Source organism: Arvicanthis niloticus, chromosome 20 (assembly GCF_011762505.2).
Source record: "Arvicanthis niloticus isolate mArvNil1 chromosome 20, mArvNil1.pat.X, whole genome shotgun sequence".
Taxonomy (NCBI): Eukaryota; Metazoa; Chordata; class Mammalia; order Rodentia; family Muridae; genus Arvicanthis; species Arvicanthis niloticus.
In genome coordinates this window covers 24,867,644-24,889,465 of record NC_047677.1, presented here as the reverse complement: position 1 = coordinate 24,889,465, position 21,822 = coordinate 24,867,644, and the positions used below count along the sequence as shown (strand labels likewise).

The 21,822-nt window shown below is 39.8% G+C and overlaps 1 protein-coding gene across 3 annotated transcripts in view; it reads right to left on the bottom strand.

Moving 5' to 3' along the window:
• Window positions 1-21,822, bottom strand: part of P4ha1 (prolyl 4-hydroxylase subunit alpha 1) — a 78,635-nt gene that overhangs the window by 17,012 nt on the left and 39,801 nt on the right. For all 3 annotated transcript variants that reach the window (XM_076916958.1, XM_034524250.2, XM_034524251.2), the window contains exons 2-8: window positions 16,785-16,887; window positions 15,026-15,122; window positions 12,043-12,194; window positions 9,214-9,351; window positions 5,328-5,567; window positions 2,953-3,149; window positions 701-877 (exon numbers count right to left, since the gene is read on the bottom strand). In XM_076916958.1, the coding sequence (XP_076773073.1) occupies window positions 701-877; window positions 2,953-3,149; window positions 5,328-5,567; window positions 9,214-9,351; window positions 12,043-12,194; window positions 15,026-15,122; window positions 16,785-16,860 (1,077 nt within the window). In that variant the 5' untranslated portion in view covers window positions 16,861-16,887. The remainder of the gene's footprint in view (window positions 1-700; window positions 878-2,952; window positions 3,150-5,327; window positions 5,568-9,213; window positions 9,352-12,042; window positions 12,195-15,025; window positions 15,123-16,784; window positions 16,888-21,822) is intronic.

Below are 21,822 nucleotides of genomic sequence, written 5' to 3'. Positions count from 1 at the left end.
AGATTAAGGGGGCTGGAGAGACGGCTCAGCAGCTCAGAGCACTGAGATTCAACTCCCTGCACCACATGGCAGAACGCGCAATCTGTAACTCCAGTATCAGAGGATCTGACCCTCTCCAGCCTCCATGGGCACTGCATGCACATGGTGCAGACACTCATGCAAGCAAGACGCCCATACACATAAAAGAAAAATTTAACAATATAATAATAAACTAAAATCAGGAAATTATAATACTATTTTAAAACTAGCAATATATTTCAAATGTATATGTTTGATAAATTTAGATATTCCTAATTATATTTTCCTAATATTATGCCTAAAGGAAAATTACAATACTTGGATTATTCACTCAGATAAAAAAAAATACTAGGTATGAAAAATTGAGCTTTGTGTGGTACTGAAAGCTATAAAATATGTAAAAGGTCTTCCAGTGAGACAGCAAAGCACAGATTGCTTGTGTATGAACACAGATCTATGGTTTGCATTACTCAATGTTTCAGGCCCAGCTACTTCAGGGTGTGCTACTTGGGTTGGAAACAAACTGAGACAATTAGTGTAAACGGTAAGCTAACAGCGTTGTGTTGAGGCAGTAACACTTAAAACCACCTAAAGTTATGGCCACCTCAGTGATCCTTCCTGTCGCCCTGTCAAGAAAAGATTAACACACACATTCAGTAAACTGAGAAGAAGAAAAAGTTACCCTTGGTTTTGCTAAATCTTTGACAATTTCAATTTCTGCGTCAGAGATGATATCATGGAAACGAATAATCCGAGGCTTGTCCCACTCATCCTCCTGCTTGGCTGGAGCCAGGATGAATTTAGGATTCCGGTTTCCATCATGGTAGCGGCAAAACAGCCTTTTCTGTCTCCGGGGAGTCTACATGTAAAGAAAGTAATAAATGTGTTAGAATAATAGTTCAGTGCCCATTTGTATGTGAATTAGAAACAATAACGATGCTTGTGCGTACACACACGTACACACACACACACACACACACACACACACACACACACAGATGACCTCTGCAACAATAATGATGATGTGTACACACACACAGATGACCTCTGGAACAATGATGATGATGTATACACACACACACACACACACACACACACACACGCAGATGACCTCTGCAACTGCACACAAAGCAGCAGTGCCTGGTACATGTTTTGCATCAAACCAACATGCATTTAGAATCTTTAAAATATCATCAATGATTCTTAGGTTTTGGGGTGCAGTAAAAACAATGGTGGCAGAGTGGTCACCTGGCATATCAAAGGCACTGGGTTCAGTCCCCAGCACTGAAGAAAATAAGAGTACTTTCTGGGGAAGAGGAATGCCTCAGTAACACGCAGAAGGTCAAACTTCCATAATGAATAAGATACTGAATTTCAAGCCAATAATTCTCGATATAGAAAATCCTGGGTTTCCAAAACAGAGAGACAGACACAGTTCACCACTGGAAATCTGAGAACTAACTAGACATTTGATACTATTATATAACTTCTATAAATGTATAAAGATATAATAATGGCTTCTAGTCAGTTTGAGTTCTTATCTTTAAAGATACATACTATTAGAGTTTGATACTAGATTAATCCTAACTTCTCAGCTTGGTCTCTAGCCTGTGGTGTGGTTGGTAGGTGGTAGAGCTTGTAAGAAATGGGGCTTGACAGAAAGTCACTAGGGTGTGCCCAGAAGGTGACACTGTGCATCCCATCCCTGTGCTCTCTGCTTCTGAGTCGCTGAGGACCAGTAGTTCTCTGCTCTAATCCACACCCCATCCAAATGTCCTGCCTTGCTCGGGCCCATTCCAGGAATGGAATGCATCATGGACTTGATCTCTCTGGACCCCTCCTTTTAAAGCTATCTTTCTTGAGCACTTTGTCAGGGACAGGAAGGTGCCTAGCACACATGCTACACTTTAGACAAGACATGAGTGAAGATGTTGGAGGAGTCTAACAAAGTCTACTTATTCTCACACTGCTCACCAGCTCCCAAAGTAAAAGCGAGCACTTGTTGCTAGGAGTCAGTCTGAGGACACGTCCACAATAGTGAGATGTATATCTGCAACTAGCGATTGATTAGGCTGTCAACACTCTTCAATGTCAAAACAGAAAGCCTAACTTTAGTTTCCTGCTAGAGAAAAAAAATCTAACCTTCACAATGTTCCATTATTAGTTAATTTGGGGAAATAATGTGATGTATTTTTATCCATACGAAGCACACAGCATACTACTTTGTGATTTTTTTTTTTTTTTTTTACCACAGAGACTACAATGTAAAAAGCTTTGGATCCTTCTAGTACTATGTACAAACACATCCACACACAGTAGCATGTGTGTGCACATGCACACACACGACTGACATTTTCCACTTTACAATTTTGACACCCCACGGCACAGCATCTCGTACTTCTGACACACACACACACACACACACGAGCACGCTCACAAATACGATTGACGTTTTCCACTTTATCATTTTGACACCCTCCCCATGACACAGCATTTTGTACTTCTGACACACACACACACACACACACACACACACACACACACACACACACGACTGACGCTTTCCACTTTACCATTTTGACACCCTCCCTCCCCATGGCATAGCATTTGGTACTTCTGACACACACACACACACACACACACACACACACGAGCACGCTCACAAACACGACTGACACTTTCCACTTTACCATTTTGACACCCTCCCCACAACACAGCATTTTGTACTTCTGTCTCACACACATACACACACACACACACACACACACACACACACACACGACTGACGTTTTCCACTTTACTATTTTGACACCCTCCCTCCCCATGGCATAGCATTTGGTACTTCTGTCTCACACACACACACACACACACACACACACACGGACACACACACGGACACACACACGGACACACGACTGACACTTTCCACTTTACCATTTTGACACCCTCCCCACGGCACAGCATCTCGTACTTCTGTCTCTCGGGCAGGTAATCCACAGCAATCCCTTTTTTCTTTTGTGTAGTTTTCTGATCAGATTGGTTACCCGATGCAGACTTATTGGCATCTTTTTCTTTACTCATTATATACTCAAAATATACTAAGTTACCATTAGCTCTCTGATGTTCAGGATCTAATAGAGAGAAATAAAGTGTGTTTATAGGCAAGTTACAGTTGTTCAATCATCAGAAAACAGCAATATAAACAGTTTATATTATATTAGGCTTATCTCCAAATTAATATGCTTTTAAGGAAGGAGGCACTAATAGTGCCAAAGTTATTAGTGCCAAAACAAGATGTAAAGTAGTGCCATCCAGTCAGTTAGGACATGCAGTTGCCTTGTATAGAAACAGTTCTGTATCTATAGAACAGGTCTGTATCTTCAGGCAGCAATTACTGTTCCAGCTTTGAGAACTTTATTCATCAGCCCCAGAACAATATTCAGTTTAATGTCAAAAGGACACTTTAGAGTCTTGGTCAACTGGGCATGGCAACGCATGCCTTTACTTCTAGCATCCAGGAGGCAGAGACAGGAGGATCTCTTAGTTCAAGGCCAGCCTAAGCAAGTTCCAGGATAGCCAGGGACACACAGAAAAACCCTGTCTAGAAAAAAAAAAAAAAAGTCTTACTCATCTGTGTATTTTTTAAATTATTTATTTTATGTATATGAGTACACTGAAGCTGTCTTCAGAGGGCATCGGATCCCATTACAGATGGTTGTGAGCCACCATATAGTTGCTGGGAATTGAACTCAGAACCTCTGGAAGAACAGCCTGTGTTCTTAACCACTGAGCCATCTCTCCAGCCCTCAACTGTGTATTTTAAGTAATGGTGAAAAAGATAATTTTGTGGCTCCAAAGTAATCACTATGATAAAGACAACATGGACCACTTCATAACTCATTCTCAGCACAGCCAGACGCAGGCCATGGGCATCTGAGGGCTGGGTACATTCAGCTCCACATTCCCAAGTAAGAGGAAAAGAGGAAACTGAATACATAATTTTCAAAGATGCCAAAATCCACTAACTGCCTCAGAAGTGCTACTGATAATTTTTAGCTTCCTTTTAGGAAAGAAAAGCCAATCCAAGCAACCATGCAGAGAAACAAAAGAGGAAGTTGGGGGTATCACTTGTGGCACTGAAGTGCTAGTTCACAAAGTATTTCTAGTTCTTCTGAAATTCCTCGAAATGTATGTTATCATACGTAATGAAAGTCTAATTTTGGAAAAGAAAAAAATAGGTGTCTAGAAATGGAAGTATATACTACTACGAAACAAAAATAGTTGATTCTTCTTTTTCTGTATTAATAACATTTTCTAGATTGAATACAAAGTATAATTTAAATCAAGAGAAAAACAACAGGAAAACAAATGTTCTTTGAATTAATATCTTGATTCATTTATCTGAGAAATAAATCAATTATAACGTTCATTTTCAGATGATCAATCTTTTTTGAGCAGTCTCAGTTTCTAACATCTATCATCTTAATCGTAAAATAATTTATTACACAATGTATCAAAGGCTGCCTGAATTTATTATTTTATACATTCTGAGACCCCACTTCCAAAGACTGCAGCATAACAGGCCTTGGGGTGCAGTTAGAGAAATGGCTCAGTGGTTAAGAGCACTTGTAGCTCTTGAAAAGGGTCAGGGTTCCGCACCCACAGACTGCCAAGGGATGTGACACCCTCTTCTGTCTGGCCTTGGTGATCACTACACATACGTGACACACCTACATACACATAGACCTCTTGTTTTTTAGCTATCGTATCATTTGTCTAACATTTGACTACGAAATGCAAAGAAGCAATAATGTTTTTCAAAGGAAAAGTGGTTGGGAATCACTCTGAGCACACGGTAAGTAAACACTTTCCACTGAGTTCTTCAGCAAAGCTTGAGCCTATTTCTTATTACTCGTTTTGTTTTGTTTTATCTTTTGAGAAAGGGTTTCTCTGTGTAGCCCTGGCTGTCCTGGAACTCACTATGTAGACCAGGCTGGCCTTGAATCTACCTGTCTCTGTCTCCCAAGTGCTAGAGATTCAAGGAGTACACCGCAACTGCCTGGCTAGTTCCAATTTTTAAATTCCTGGAGAAACAAAGAAACATCAGAGACCACAACAAGCACTGTGATATATTAGGTGAAAACCTCAGTTACTATTTAATCTGAAAGCAGGTAGTGAGAGAACAAGTATGGCTTCTGACGACTTGTAGACTTATAGAAACACATGGCTGGCTATGGTTGGAGGGACAGTAGATACACAGATAACACGTATCCCAGTAGAACTAATGTAAATTAGGCCAGATAACATACCTAGTTCAAGAAGCTTCTTTGTAAGCAAAAGTGCCTTATCCAGGTCTCCCTGCTGGTACACTGCATAGCTTAAATAATCTAGAACAGAGACTTTATCTATGGTAGACACCTCTCCCTCCTCCAGCTGCATCAGAGCCTGTTCCATCCACAGTTCTGTGTGGTAATAATCTGCTTCTGTATAGGCCACTTTGCCCAACTCAAAGCAGTCCTCTGCTGTTAGAAAAGACTTGTGTTGCACGCCTATAAAAACAAAACAAACAAACCAACCCAGAGTATTAGCAACCTTCATACTGTACTATATAGGATTATATAACTCTCCAAGTACTACTTCACTTTCATTTGAACATGGAATTATTTGTCCAGTAGTTAAGAAAAGCAAAAATTAGCTGGGTGTGTCAGCACACACCTTTAATCCTAGTACTCAGAAGCAAAGGCAGGCAGTGAACTCTGTGAATTCAAGGCCAGCCTGGTCTAGCTCCAGGACTGTCAGAGCTATAGAGAGTGGCCCTGTCTCAAATAAGTCAGTAAATAAACAGAGCAAAATTTAGCCTAATTTCATAAACAGACAAAATAACATAGCATAACAAGGATTACATAGCTGGTACAGGGGATGTGCCTCAAGGGCCTAAGGCCAGTGACACCCTCAGCAGGAAAAGGCATGTGGCTCCAAGCCTGATTACCCGAGTTCATCACTAAAACTCACAGTGGAAGCAGAGAACTCACTCCATAAGTTGTCCTCTGACTTTCACATGCATGCCATAGCACCCATACGGCACACACATACACAGATAAATAAATGAATATAAAAAACTTACGAAGACCACAGACTTAGAATCATGCAGCATACGTTACATTATTATGATTACATGATTATTAACATCTGAGTACAGGTTACAGAACAGTATGTGTTTTCATTTATCAGGTATACATGAAGCAGATGAAGTTACCAAAATGACACATGGATTAAGGTGAAGTATACTACAGCACAGCAGGAATCACAGCTCGTATCTGTCTCAAAAGCAGCAACAAAAATGAGCTATCTATGTAATGCTTAAGGGACACTCTGGAGATGAGCAGGGAGGGAAGAGAGGGGAAAGCAAACTGCTGACTAGGCTCTTCTTTAAAGACTCCTCGGCTCTAAGTTTAGTAATTGAGACCTCTCTCCCTCTTAGTTTATTTGGTTAAGGGTTTACCAATCAGAACCAAGTTCTTTCTCAGATTCTTTGTATTGCCTTTTTTGCTGCTGTTTCTATTTTATTGATTTTATCCACTCCTTCTGGGTATCATTTCTACTCTTGGGCACATACCCAAAGGACTGTACACCCTGCTATAGGGACACTTGCTTAACCATGTTCATTGCTGCTCTATTCCTAATAACCACTTTGGAAACAGATGTCCATCAACAGATGAATGACCAAAGAAAATGTAGTACACTCCTTCAGCTGTTAAAAAAAATTCACAAGTAAAGGGAAAGAGCTAGGGGAAAAGAAGTCATCCCGAGTGAGGTAATCCAGACCCAAAAGGACAAATATGATACATATCTGATTCTATGTGGATATTAGCTGTTAAGTCAGTGTAGCCACAGAGCACAAGACTAGGGGGAGGAAAGCATGGATAAGTTATGGATGAACAGGCGGTGGGCGGGGCGGGGGTAGGGCAAAGACAACTGCAATGGGAGACAGGGAAGGGGCGGGCAAGGCGGTTAAGGGAGTTTTCCCCAGTGGAGTTTCACTGGGTATACAAATGCCACCTACGGGCAGGCCCCACCCCAGCAGTGGACGGCCAACACAAAGGAACTCAGTGGTATTCCTGGAGGTTGTTTTTCTCTCATAATGCTTTGTCTGGACTTGCACAGTTTTTTTAACCTTAGAGATCTTTTGCTTATATGTTATGGTTTCCAATTTTGTTTTTATGGGTTTTATATATGTGTGAATGTGTATGTCTCAGAGTGTGTATCTGTTTTTTGTGCTTTGGGGGCTTTTATTCTGCTTGTTTGTTTTGTCCTATTTTGGTTTCTTTTTATTTAATTTTTTTAGATGTCTGTATTCTAATGGGTAAGAAAAAGAAAAGATGTGGACTTGGGTAGGTGGGGAAGTGGGGAGGATCTCGGTGGAGCTGGGGATGAGAGACAGTAATCAAATAGACTATATGGGAAAAACTACTTTCAATAACAAAAATAAAATGGCAAACAAAACATTCCTGTTATATTTACACATTATCCTTGTGAGGGAACGAATCCACCTACAGTGGGCAGGTCTTCCTACCTCAATCTGTAATTAAGAAAATCCCTGACAGGCAAGCCCAGAGACCCATCTACTCTCAGGAGTGTCTACTTTGGTCAAATTGACAATACTAACCAAAAAAACTGATAAAAGAAACAATTCCTGCATGGTCTGACACTTGTCATGTACCCAGGCTGGCCTCAAACTCATGGCAATGAAGTTCCAATAGTTGGAATTGGCAGGGGACATATTCAAACCAAGACAGATATCAAAATCCTAACTTCTTAATAGTTTAATGTGATATAATTCGAGAAACCAAAGAATCCTATTGAAGTTTGATCTTCATTACTGTGCTACTGGCATAGGTCTAAACTGAGCTCACGATTGATTCAGCAACACTGAGTGTTTTGGGGCCATGCAAAACACATTAGGGGAAGTACACATCAGCACACTTACAGCCCAGTAATGTTCTGTAAATGACTCAATATCCCGACAGTGTTGTATGAATAAGCTAAAGGGCAGAAGATCTTCAGCTGGTCTGCTGTGGTAAAGTGATTCTGATCTATTCAAAATTATTACAGAAAACGTCTGGGAATTGGGTTTTGAAAAACAAGTTTAAAAAAAAAATCAACAGCATCTGAAAATGAGAACATTCCATAGTGGGCATGAAGGAAACAACCAGGCAAGAAAAAGGGAGAAAGAATCCAAGCCCCTAAGAGTTTGCTTATGTCTCCAGCTGCATGTCTCACTACTCGCAAACCAAACCCCATTCCTAACTCATGCACGCTCCACTGGAACTGTGTGTTAAGCCATACAGAGAACCTGCTACTCAACTGAATGACAGGCCCTCTATAGACAGGCACTCACTGTACTGTTATCTTGAGAACATAAGTGCCAACATTAGTTGACAAAAGCATTGTCTTGCTTATTATATAATCTTGTGCTGATCTTACTAACTGCATATGTGACATAATTAATGTCTATTGAATGTGGGCTTGTAAACCAGAAACCAATTTTAAATGTTTTAATCTTATCAAATGTTATGATGTAGTGCTAATAGAAAGAGAAAATAAAATATATAAATCTGAATACTTATGCAAGTATTCCAGTTTATTTTAAAAACTTACTTAACATATTAAATTTACCAACCGAAGACTTATCCCAAATGAAGAGAGATGCACAAGAAAGTGTCTTCATCAATAGCCATCTGTCTTATTTTGTTATTGAGAAACCCAGTTTCAGTCTGACCAAAGGCAACACATTTTATTTCTTCCAGTGATAATGAAAGACAGTGACAGAAGCAAATGACCTTAAAATCAAATGCAACTTAAAACTTTTTGGCCCAAATAGGTCATGTACTATATGTAATAGGTTGTTTCATACTACAGACCTGTTTTTACATTAAAAAGAATTAAGTGTGTGTGTATCCTGCCTGCAAGTACATTTATGTACCACATATGTACATAGTGACATGGAAGCCAGAAAAAGGTATCTGATCCCCTGGAGCTGTGTGAAGGAAAGACTAACAGGAGGTAGGGCTGATATTGGGATGTAAAGTGAATAAATAAATAAATTAATTAATTAATGAAAAAAATTGCATTTTCCTAATGGGCTGAAGAACAGCTAAGCGGCAAACATATCCAGGGATGCAAGCATCCTCTTACCTGGAAGATTACCCTTTGAGATGGTATTAGTGTCCAGATTGTAGGTGTCCTGCAGACGGAACAGAGCTTTAGCTGCCCCAACCTGATCTTCATCATTAGGGAAGTACTGCCTCTGAATGGTCAGGTTAGAGATGAAGCCTTGAAATAGAAAAAAATTGAGTATAAAAATATCTTATCAGTTTTCTACCTTACCATGAAATTTCTACATTTACAAGAAAAAACACACTGAGATGGAACAGACCATTAACTTCAATTTCTAGTCCCATTAAAAACGTAAGCAATGTGAGGTCATTACAAAAATTACATCCAATTAGTAAAGATCTAATTACCAATAGTAACTACTAATATTAATTACTAATAGTAATTGCTTTTATGCAAACTAACAAGGAAAAAACAATCAAAATAGAGAGGGGAAAAAAAAACCCACTGAGAGGCCAGGATGGTAGAACATGCCTCTGAACCAAGAATGACAAAGACAGGAGGATAACAAGAGTGTCAGGCAATCTGGAATACACAAGACTGTCTCGAAATGCCCAAGGAAGCCAGGCATGCTGGCACATGCCCTTAGTCCCAGCAGCATGTGGGGGCAGAGGCAGGTAGAGTCTGTGAGTTCCAGGCCAGCTAGTGCTACACAGTGAGACCTTGTCTAAAAAAATACACAAAGACACACAGAAACAGAAATACAGAGCTGGTTGATACAGGTCAATGGTAGAGTACCTGTTTAAAATGCACAAAGCCAGGGGTTCCGTCCTCAGGACCCTTTCCCTGGCAGACACAACTACAGGATTTATATAAAATACAGTAGAATCAAATTAACAAATAAATTACTTAAGAACTATATAGTCCCTAAGGAGAATGAATTAAGAACACTCCTTAAAAATATAATATCAAAATGTGGTTTAAAATTTAGTAACACAAATGTCACCACTGTAAATACTTTCATTAACTTTCTGCCAACTACATGTACATGTCAGTTAAATTAGCGGAAGTTATACGTGAACAGCTAGCTGAAAGGACACTGGCACTCCTATCAGTGTTTTCCACTTTAAGCCAACTCTAACAATTTCCACAAGAAATCCTTGAAGCAAGTTTTACAGAAGTCTATAGAAGTTTCTTTTCCTTTAAATTTTTTTTCCAAGACAAGATCTTACTAGACCAGGCTGGACTCAACAGAGATCTGCCTGCCTCTGCCTCTTGAGTGCTGGGATTAAAGGCCTGCACCACTCCACCTGGCTCCTATGTTTCTTATGAATCAAAACAAAACCAAATGTGCTGCTTAAGTTCTCCTATAGAAAAACAGAAAATTGTATATGTGATATATATATATATACACACACATATATATGTACATATATATGTGTACATATATATGTGTATACACACACACACACACACATATATATATATATATAATTATGGGATGACTACCACAAAGCAAAAAAAATGGCAAAGTCTCAGGGTTCACAGTAAAAAAAAAACTTCAGGACATTACTTGAGACAGACAGACAGACTGACTGACTGACTATAGGAGTGTAGAAGAAACAAGAGGCATATTTCCTTATCACTCTTCTCAGGGTGTTAATACATGGGAGAACCTGCTTAAGGTAAATTAGTACTCACAAGCATCTGCCAGTACTTTTCATGGGCCTATAGGTAGTAGCGTTTACTCCTTACCCACAGGAGACACATCAGAAACGTTTAGCAGTTGGAAGAGAGTGTTTTTTCTTCTACACACATGCAAATCTCAGTATCTTTTCTAGTTAACCAAAGAGCTCAGCATGCAGTGTGGGCACAGCTTTTGTAATCTGAGGTGCAAAAGGAAAACTATAAACAATTTCCTTTTCATTCACAATTTAATGAGCAGGAGACTTATTCTTACCAAGAATCTCAGCAACTGCTATATGTTTTTTCCTTCATTTCTAAGTCAAGAACTTTCACTTACAAGAACAACACTATTGCTTCTTCTGACACATCCAAACTGCTGCATCTTAAAGTCTGCACTTGTGTGGACATGTGTGCTCCAAGGGTCACTTGAACAGAAGGCTAAGGACCAAGGGCGGGGATGTGCTGCAAGAAAAGGGGCCTCAAGTCCCAGCAGGACAACTGGAGAGTTCATCTCACCAGTCAGAGCCACAAACCTTAAATCTTATTGAGTATTCTTCACGTTTTTCACTTGAAATTTTGGAGTTGTGGCTGTGAGTACTATGAGAAAAGAGACTGTGGCCACCTTTCCGCTCACCAACACTGGCAAATGCTCTACAGAGTAGTTCACATACACAGATAGTTTAGCCTGCATCTTTTTCTGTTTTCGTGTCAGTCAGCAATCATTCAACCACTCCTTGTGCTTCTACTGCACACTACAGTATAATCCCTTTACCTCCTTAAGCTCCAGGCTTAGTTTGCAGTGTTTGATATGTAGAAACACCAACACTCCAACTACAGTTTTATTATTTCATGTACAAAGACTTTTGAGAATTGATGTCTGTAGCATCAAATGATTGCCTACATTAAGAAAAATAACCCTAAACACAAAATCCTGGGTCGAACACAGCTAACACTCCCCTTTGTATCACAACTCCCAATGTTTTTGCCCTTAGAAATGAAGTTATATATCAAAGAATCTAATCATTTCTGAAGATCAAAAGGTAAAATTACCCACGTTGTCACAAATATTGACGTTACTATTTTTTTTTTTTACATCAAATGCTCCAGAACTCCAGTTTTCTCTAGTCAAACCAAATACACGTGTAACACTTCAATTACACAGTAGGCACTTGATGCACTTAGGAACTGAGTTAGTGTCTAGTCCCAATGCCCCTTTAAACTTACCGTCGGACATGTCCTTGAGGATCAGGTTCTCCAGCTCACTCCATTCAGTGTTCAGACGTTTCATTAACTTGAATGCATTTACAGGATGCCCAACAAACCCTTCTGGATCTTTTGTTGCTGTGTTCGTTAGCAGGTCTAACTTCTCTGCCCATCTACAGATATCAGACATAAAAGCAGTGACTAAAAGCCAGGCATGGTTGCATATGCTTTTTTTGTTTCTGAAAGCAGACTTTTTTTGAAACAATGTATTCTGATTATGATTTCCCTTCCCCCAATTCCACCCCACTTCCCCACCTACCCACGCAAATGTGGCACATGCTTTTAATCCCAGCACTCAGGGGACATAGACAAGTAGGTCTCTGTAAATTCAAGGCTAGCCTGGTCTACGTAGTGAGCACCTCCCCACCCCACAAAAAAGAGTGTACCAAGGAAAAACCAATCAATTAAAATCCTGAGAAATGAGACTAATTATAAGCTTTTCACTTAAAAATATTGTCTACAATTTCTTTTTAAAGTAAAAATATAAAGACTCTCTAAAACACAACATCATACAGATGAAAAAAAAAGAAAATACAACTTTTTTATTTTAGACTGTTTCTCCCAAATGGAATCTCATCTTAGACAATGCTAAAATTTAATCACTGAAAATTTTGATTTCCCCACAAGCCCTAAAAAGCTAAAGTCTGTATTATAATAAAATAAAAATAAATTGGCCCTGCTTAAATTCTGCAAAGTATGTATTTAAAACAATTTATATGCTAAAAAATTTTTTGTATTTTTTTCTTATTTTTATATTCTGTATGGTGTTTTGCCTTCATCACTGAATGTTTGCCACATGCATGCCTGGTGCCCAGAGAGCCCAGAAGAGGTGTCAGACACCCTGGAACTCGAGTTACAGACAGCTGTGAGACACCAAGTGGGTGCTATTGAGCCTGGGTCCTTTGAAAGCTCAGCTCTTAACTACTGAGCCATCTCTCCAACATCTTACACACTTCTTTCTTTTTAAGGACTGGATCTCACTATGTTACCATTCAGGCTAACCTTGAATTTTTGGGTTCAAGAATCTCCCTGTTTCACCCCCTTGAGTAGCAACAAGTACTGAAACATGCCATTGAGCCCAGCCTAATTTATAGTAATTATCTTGTTGTTGTTGCTTTGCTTTTTGAGACAAGGTCTTACTGTATTGTGCAGTCAAGACTGGCCTTCAGTTGTGATCTTCCTGCCTCTATTCCCAGTGCCGGAATCACATATGTGCAACTATATGCTAATTTACAGCAAATCTTCACACCCTATGTAGAATATGAATTTTAAAACAGAAATATGAGCCATGTGGGCTAGCCAAGGACCAGCCTCAGCTTGGAGAGGGGTTCTGAGGAAGGGGTGTTTGAAAGTCAGTCATGGGTACAAGCTGACAGCTCTGCAGTCTGCTCGGGACAGCTTTCTGCTTGAGACTGCCCGGCTTCCCTAAATCTCTTTCTCTCCTTTCTTAGTATCTTTCTGGCTCATAGCGCAGCTGCCTCGGTTCTTTTAGGTCTGTGAAGCCCCTCATATAATTCATATTGCATGCTTATATTTTGCATAGTTGAGAAATCCTAATTTTTTTGAATTCATGTTTTCAGAGTTCTTTACCACAGCCTTAAGGGCTGCCAGGTCTCAGCATTTACCATTTTCCTCAGGAACACTGGACACACCCTCACCTCCTGGACTCATGCTGTTTCTAATTTTCATGGAGTCCTTAACCTTGGCAGGGAGAGCATTCCCCAAAGGAGGAACATAAAGATATACACATTATCATACAAACAAGACTCATGCCCAAACTGTCAACACTAGTGGAGGCCCATTCCCTCCTCCAGGGATGGGAAATGTGTTAGGCAGTTCCTTCTGCATGGCCACACAGGACTCAGCAGGGTAGTGCATACCTTTAATCCCAGCATGCAACAGGTAGAGCAGGCCAATCTCAGTGTGCTTCAGGCCACCCAAGGCTGCACAGTAAGACTGTCTCAAAACCTAATACATTAACACTAAGGCATTCATTTAACAAAGTACCAATTCTCAGGTCAGGATTAACTACAAACCTGAGTCACTAAAATTAACATTCAAGAAAAAAATATATGGTCTTTATATTAGATATTACTAGTCATACTTGTCACTGTAAGTCCACAATGGAATCCCACGAGTAGAACTGGAAAGCTGCTCTAGCAGGTGGCTTACTGGAGAGATTATGAAAGATATTAGCAGGGCTTCTACATCCCCATCCATCCATATTCTTCCACACTGTGATGGTTAATCTTGACAGTCAACATCATTAGATTACAAAGTAGCTCTTAAAGGGACGGCTTTGGGTGTGTCTGTGAGCTGTTTTCAGAGAAGACTGACCCTGAATGTGAGCAGCAGCTACACAGGCTCAGGAAGGAGGAAGACCGATAACCCCTCCATTCTCTACCTCTACTCCCTAACTGCCATTTGAGCTGCTCAGTTAGAATCAAATGAAACTAGAACATCTGAACTGTGAGACAAAGTTTTTGTTAAGTTACTTTGTCACAATAATGACAAAAGGTGACTAGGGACTAGAGAGAGAGTTCAGGGGCTAAAGTGTTTATCACACAAGGATGGACACTGACTTCAGATGCCCAACATCCCCACTAATAGTTGTATTTGTCTGTAATTCTAGAGTTGGGAGGCAGAAACAGGAAGATTCCTGAAACATGGTGGCCAACTAGCCTTGCCAGATTCAGCAGAGACCCTGTCTCAAAAAATAAGAGTAATAGAGACAGGCACCGATGTTAACCTTTGGCCTCCATGCACATGTACATATACCCAATATACAAGCTGACACACACCAACCCTGACCCAGCATTAACCCTTGTTTTCCTGTGCTTACTGCTTTAGACACTTTCCTGGGTTTCAATTCCACTCTATGCTTCAGTGCAAGAGAGAAATCCTCCAGATGGAGGCAGAGCTACAGTAAGGAAAGCACACTTACTTTTTGATTTGCTCTAACTTGTCCTCTTCTGCTTTAATATAATCTTTTAGTGATGTCACCAGGTCTTTCTCATTATGGATCAAGTCAGTCATCTGACCTACATGGGAAGAGGAAGGTTATTAAATAGTCATCAATATAAATCTTTTAGAATTCATTAGGAAGGTTTTACCCTGTAGAAGGATTTAACTGGAATGGAATAAGTATGTTGTAAAGGATCATCTTCCTTCCTTCCTTCCTTCCTTCCTTCCTTCCTTCCTTCCTTCCTTCCTTCCTTCCTTCCTTCTTTTCCCCCCACCAGACAAACTAAAAATAAACCCAAATAAAATTATAATAAGTTCTGATTCTAGTTTTTGGAACTAATAAATTTTGCAAACTTGGACTATGTTGGAAAATGGTATTTTCATTGCAAACTAAATAAATAAACAACAGTACTTTATTAGAATTAATGATTCTTCTTTTCTGCCCCTGCTCTTATAGCACATCTTTAGTTTTCAAGATAAACTGGGATCAAATTTTTAGTCAATAAAAAAAATCCACACTTGAAAAAGTTGCAAAAGTTTTAAAATTTATTTTTAAGAAATAAGACAGCTCTTGTGCGTCACTTGGGCAGCACAGTAGAGGTGCTCCTGCAAGCCTACGTGTAGGTGAACCAGGCTGAGGGTGTGAGAGCCAGAGAGCGGAGCGGGCTCTGCCTTTGACAGTTATAGCATTGGGTGACGTAGCCAGAGCAATGCTGGAGAGCTCATCCTAGTGGTATGGGTTTGGAGAGCTGGTGGGCAGAGCAGCTCAGCTACCATGCAGGCTAAGATCCACCCCAACATCTACCCCATCTATGAACTGCTGGAGCTCAGGAAGGTGCCAGTCCGACAGATCCAAAGCTGCAGGATCTCCATGATCCAGCAGCAATAGTCTATCCAAGAGGAACCTGGTGAGGACCCAGTATTGATAGCGCACCAGAAGCTGATACAGCTCTGGCTGTCCTGGAACTCGCTCTGTAGATGAAGCTGTCTTTGAACTCCTAAAGATCTACGGCCTCTGCCCTAAGTTCTGGGAGTAAAGGAGTGCACCAGCACCGCCCAGCTTCAATACACTATTTTTATAATACTTTTTAAAATAATGGTGTGGAAAAAGTAACATGTTTATAATGACATAAAATCATATTAGAAAGTAATGTACAGAGAAATTATATATCTCTGCATTAAAATAGTACGTATATACATTAATTATGTGTAGAGATTAATCGCTAGCTCTTTTTTGTGTTGTTTTCTTTGTAACAGGATCTGACTATGTAGATTTGGCTAGCCTGGACCTCAGTATAAGACCATGCTTGACCTCAAACTCATAGAGCTCTGTCTACCTTTGCCTCCAGTCCTGGGATTAAAGTCATACATAGTTGGGTGCCGCCATACCCCAACTATCACTAACTTTTTTGTATGCTTTTCTAAATTTTTCTAAGTTTCTAAGCATAATACATATCATTTTGTAATCAGGAAAAATTAATTTAAAGAAAACCAAGGCAGAGAGTCCTCTAACCACTGCCCACACTGCATTCATGAAGAGTACTCAGTATACTACAGCTTTTTTTAAGAAGGAAGAAAGGCAGACAGACATCAAGGAATTTTTTAAATGGCTCTTTTAGATAGGCAAGGCGTAAACCGAGGTTAGTCTTCAGGAGTACAGTGTGTTTGTTTTTACCGACTTACAAATACAAAAGCATGCACTTTTAAATGTAAAACCCAGTAAGTTGGCTAAGACTTACCAATTGAAGTAAAAAAGCCTGGGTGGGCTAAAGACTGAGGAAGTAGAATCCCCATCATTAAAACACCCCAGATCATCTTGGAGCACTTCACAGGCTCACACACCTACAAGAACAGCAACAATTAGTCTCCAGCCTGCCCCTGAAATTGATGTTAATTTTTATAAATCAATTTAATAACTGATTTATAATTTTAATAAATTTAGATGCTCCATGCTATAGAAAAACTTCAACCCATTTGTTTTCCTGTTATCACAAGTAGAGCAACTGAACAGCTGTGCCAGTTGTGTGTATGTGTATATGTGTGCAGTGATGAACACATGAGTGTGGGTGTCCTCCGAGGCCAGACGCAGCAGATGCCCAACAGCTGGAATTATAGCAGTTGAGCGCCACTAGGTATGGTGCTGAGACTACAACTCAGGCCCTCTGGAAGAGCAGAAATGCTAACAGCTGAGCCATCTCTCAAGTCCCAGATGAGCCTGTTTATATAGTATGAAAATGTTTTCCCTTTTGTCTAGCTATAAAACATGAATGCCCCACAAAAATATATTTTAGAGATCACCAATATACTTTAAAGATATTAGAAATAGTTTAAAAGAAAAAATTCAGAGCTCTTTAAAATTTCTAACTTAACCCATCTTTCCCAAGTATGGTTCTAACTTTAAAATTCAAAGTTGTAGAGGTGATAAAAATTGGAGGTGGCTGCTTACTTCATAACTCCGTGAAAGCGCTGAATCATGAATGATGAAAGAGGTGGGACTGTATTGGTATATTAATCAACCATGAATGGAGCTGTGCTATTTTTTGTTCGAGACAAGATTGCATGTATCCAGGCTGGCCTTGAACTTACTATATAGCCAACGATAACTATGAATTCTGATCTTATTGATAACTGGGATTACAGGTATGTGCCATCATGGCCCATTTAGGTGGTGCTGGAGACGGAACCCAGAGCATGATAAGCCAGTACTATATCAACCCAGCTATACCCCAACTACAATGCTATTATTTAAGTTGTGGAAAATATCAAGAGAATGAAGAGTCCTATACATTTAAACTAGTAATTTCTCTTAAAGATATAGTTCTGAGGGCTAGATTTAGAGGAGGAAGGTTTTGCTATTATTTTTTTGTTTTGTTTTTGTTGTACTTTTTCTCTTACTTCTGTGTTCTATGTTGAAAAAAAAAAATAAAGCCATCCAAGCCTTGTACATAGCTGTGACTTTTCTCCCACATTGAACCTGGTAACAAAGTTCTTGATAATTTTTGTTTTCTTTTTCCATTCTTGTGTGTGAGATGCATATACTGAGGTTGGTGTCTGAATCTCCCTTAATCACTCGTCTACATTACTGAGAGGCAGGTTCTCTCAACCAAACCCAGAGCTCACTCATATAGCTAGCAGTTCCTGTAGCCAGCTTGCTCTGGGGATTACAGGCAGACTGTCATACCCACTTGGCATACGACCTGCATTCTGGGGGACTGCATTCTGGTCTTCACAGCCTGTTCATCGCAGAGCCTCTCAACACCCCTGCTCCTTTTCCCATCGCCCCTGGTGCAGTCTTTCCAGTGAGGACTAGTCATGATAATGAGGGTATTGAGTAACCACTGAAAGACTCCACTTTGCTTTACATATTAAGATCCCTTATATGGCTCCTCCTCCCCTACAAAGGCCTCGAGCTTTCTCTGCTGTACAGCAGAGAACTTTACTACAGTAGCATGGCTCGCCTCAGAGGCAGGTAGGTTCCTGTCTGTTAGGCTGACACTTCTTGTAGACACTTCTCTATCTTTCCCATGCAGATCTGTCTAAACCAACAGGCTTCAACAGAGGCCAAACTGAAATCCACACAAGCTGAAAAGGACCTTCATCTTCTCCCTTAAGTTGAACCTCAATGAAAAAGATCACCACAATAAAATGGCATTTGGGAAGAACTCCTATATCTCCTCCCTCAAGTTTGCTACAAATTTCCAGATACTTCCAGAACCACACAGAAGTGAAATAGTTTTCTTGGCCGCCTTACAGTGATCTGGGGAAAGCTTCTAGAATGTAGCAGATGAGGCACTTCCTCTCTTGGGCTCCTGCCAAAGCACAAAGCTTTTTCAAAACACCAGGCTGTCTGAAGAGTCTAGAATTCTCTCAGTGTTTAATCAGATTTCTGCCATAACTTTCTTAGTGAGTACGCTATTTCCAGAAAAAAAAATTATTCATGTTTTCAATATATTAATAGAAGGCTAGTCACAGTATTATGTAAAATTTTAACTTTTATGATAAAGTTTTGATCCCTCAGATAACATTTTTATTATTAAAATATATTGTTATTAAAGATTCTTTGTTACCTGCCATTGCCTTTAAACCTCACAATAAACCAAGAATAATTAGCTTACAGAAATAACTAAAAAGCAGCTTTAAAGTGGTATTTTTCTTCCAGTAAATGTTTCTTTTTAAAACTTCTTTCCTTTTTGTTTTAGATTTATGCATATATATATAAATGTTTTGCCAGCATACTGGAATCCTAAAAAATGGATTTATAGGTGGTTCTGATATACAATGTGGATTCTGGGAATCAAACCCAATATAAGAGCAGTAAGTTTACTAAATTGGTGAATGATCTCTCTAGCCCACCCATCCCTACTTTTATTTTATGTATATGGATCCTTTGCCTGTTTGTCTGTGTACCACCTACGTTCAGTGCGTGCAGAGGCCAGCAGATTACCTGAAACTAAAATTTACAGCTGGGACTCAAAACCCAGTGCCTCTGGAAGAATAGCAGTGCTCTTAACTTCTGAGCTATCTCTCCAGCTCTGAAAACTATACTTTAATAACTATAAAGCCTATATAAAACCTCAAAGCTCTATTAATATGAGTATGTCTGCTTCTTCAAAATAAATTTTACAAAGATCTAATAGCCATAGCCAAAAGACTGTAACAAAACAAGTTATAAGGTCTCTGAAAGTTGAGAACTTATAAGCTTAAAAATCAGAAAACAGTGGCTCAGTGGGTAAAGGCACTTGCCAACAAACCTAATGAGCTGAATTCAACCCTCAGATCCCACACTGTTAAAGGATAGCACTGACTCCACACAGGGTAGCTCATAACCACCTGGAACTCCAGCTCCTGAGAATTTGACTACTCTGCCTTCTGCAGGCACATGTGTGCGCAGAAGATACACACACACACACACACACACACACACACACACGCACACGGACACGGACACGGACACACACACATATACACTCTCACATACACACATACTCTCACACACACGCGTGTGCACACACACACTCACTTTCACACACACACACTTTTCTAGTTTCAGAAATCAAGGATAGGAAGGCAACTCAGTGGACAACGTGACTTGCATCACACAAGTACCTGAGTTTGTCCCTAGAACTGGTACCTATCATCCAGTTTCCTATGGTGAGATAGGAGACACACAGGAGAACCCCAGGAAGCTTGGAGCTAGTAGGCTAGCTAGCCTTTGTACACAACAGCAAAAAAGAGGTCAGATTACACACAAAATGGAAGGTAAGAATTGAGACACTCGGGGTTACCCTTTGACCTGCATACACTCTACATATGCACCAACAGGAGAGGGTGGGAGAGAGAGAACAGAACCTATCACAATCCAGATGATTAGGTTTGTATGGGGCCACTGAAATAGTTCAGTAGGCAAAAGTGCTTGCCACCAGCCTGAAGACCTGAGTTCACTCCCCAGGACCCACACAGGGAAGGAGGAAAGTGACTCCAAGTTGTCTTCTGACCTCCACATGAGCACCACAGCAGACATGCACATACAGGTAGGTAAAATAAATAAAATATAATAAACAAAAAGTTTAAATGAAACTGTTTTTTTTTTTTTTTTTAGTACAGCTCTTTTAAGGAGTTCAGATAAATTAATAAAACCAAAAAGATGCTAATAGGTAAATGGACAAAGAACTTAGAAATGCAAAAGGAGAAACTATGCTTGACAGATGTTCAAACTTGCATATTTGTAATCTAAGCACATAGGAGGCTGAGCAGGCAGGAGGCTGAGACAGGAGAATCCGCAGTACAAACCAGGCCTGGGTTATAATAGTGAGAAAGTGTCTCTAGCAAAACAAAAGGGAAAAAATTAACATGACGTAGCTGTAACCATATGAGAAAATATGCAGAAAATTCAGGAACATGTAGAACATAAGCTTTTCTCACACTTCTGCATTTTGTGTTATTGTATGTATCAATGACATGATGTACACATGGGAGTGCACATGTGTGGAGGTCAGAGAGCAACTGTACAATCAGTTCTCTCCTTCAACATTTGCATGTATCCTGGGGTACAAACACAGGTCCTCAGGGCTGAGTGACAAGGCTTTCACCCACCAGGCCATCTTGTCACTTCCTGTCTATGTATAATTTTCTGAATGTCTTATGGTGACAGTGTAGTTTTATAGTGACAAAAGCTTACAGCAGTTCCTATATTAAGGTATACTAAGATTTCCAATATTTCTCTATAAGTCTTCTCTAACCAAAAACTCCCCAAAACTAAATGCCATAATTTTTTAAAAACATCATCCTACTTACTAATGCTGAGCTGGATTTTCATTCTTTCCTTTAAAGGTACATGAGCCTATCTGAAAGCAAACCAACTATCAAGTAGTGAACTTCACTGTCAGAGTGGCATGCCTGCCCATTCTCCTTCTTCCTAAAAATAGACACATAAGCCAGAGCAAACCAATCACTGACTCTCATCCTCACGAACATCCTCAAGGAGTGGGCTTGTGAATGGGAGAAAGAAGTGTTCATGGAAATGCTTAACCCAGATGTGAACTGGGATCTGATCTATGACTTCTTTTCCTAGTTCTGAAGGATGTACCCAATCTAAAAAGGCAAAGTAACACAGAAACAAGCATTTCTAATCACAAGGTCTCTTATTCTTTACAACCAGCACACTGACTCAGTAACGCACACCAATAATTTCCCAGTACATCTTTGAAAATTCTTTTTGTCAAGCTACTCTAAATCGGATTCTATCATTTGCAATATAAAGTTCAGGTCTGTACAGCA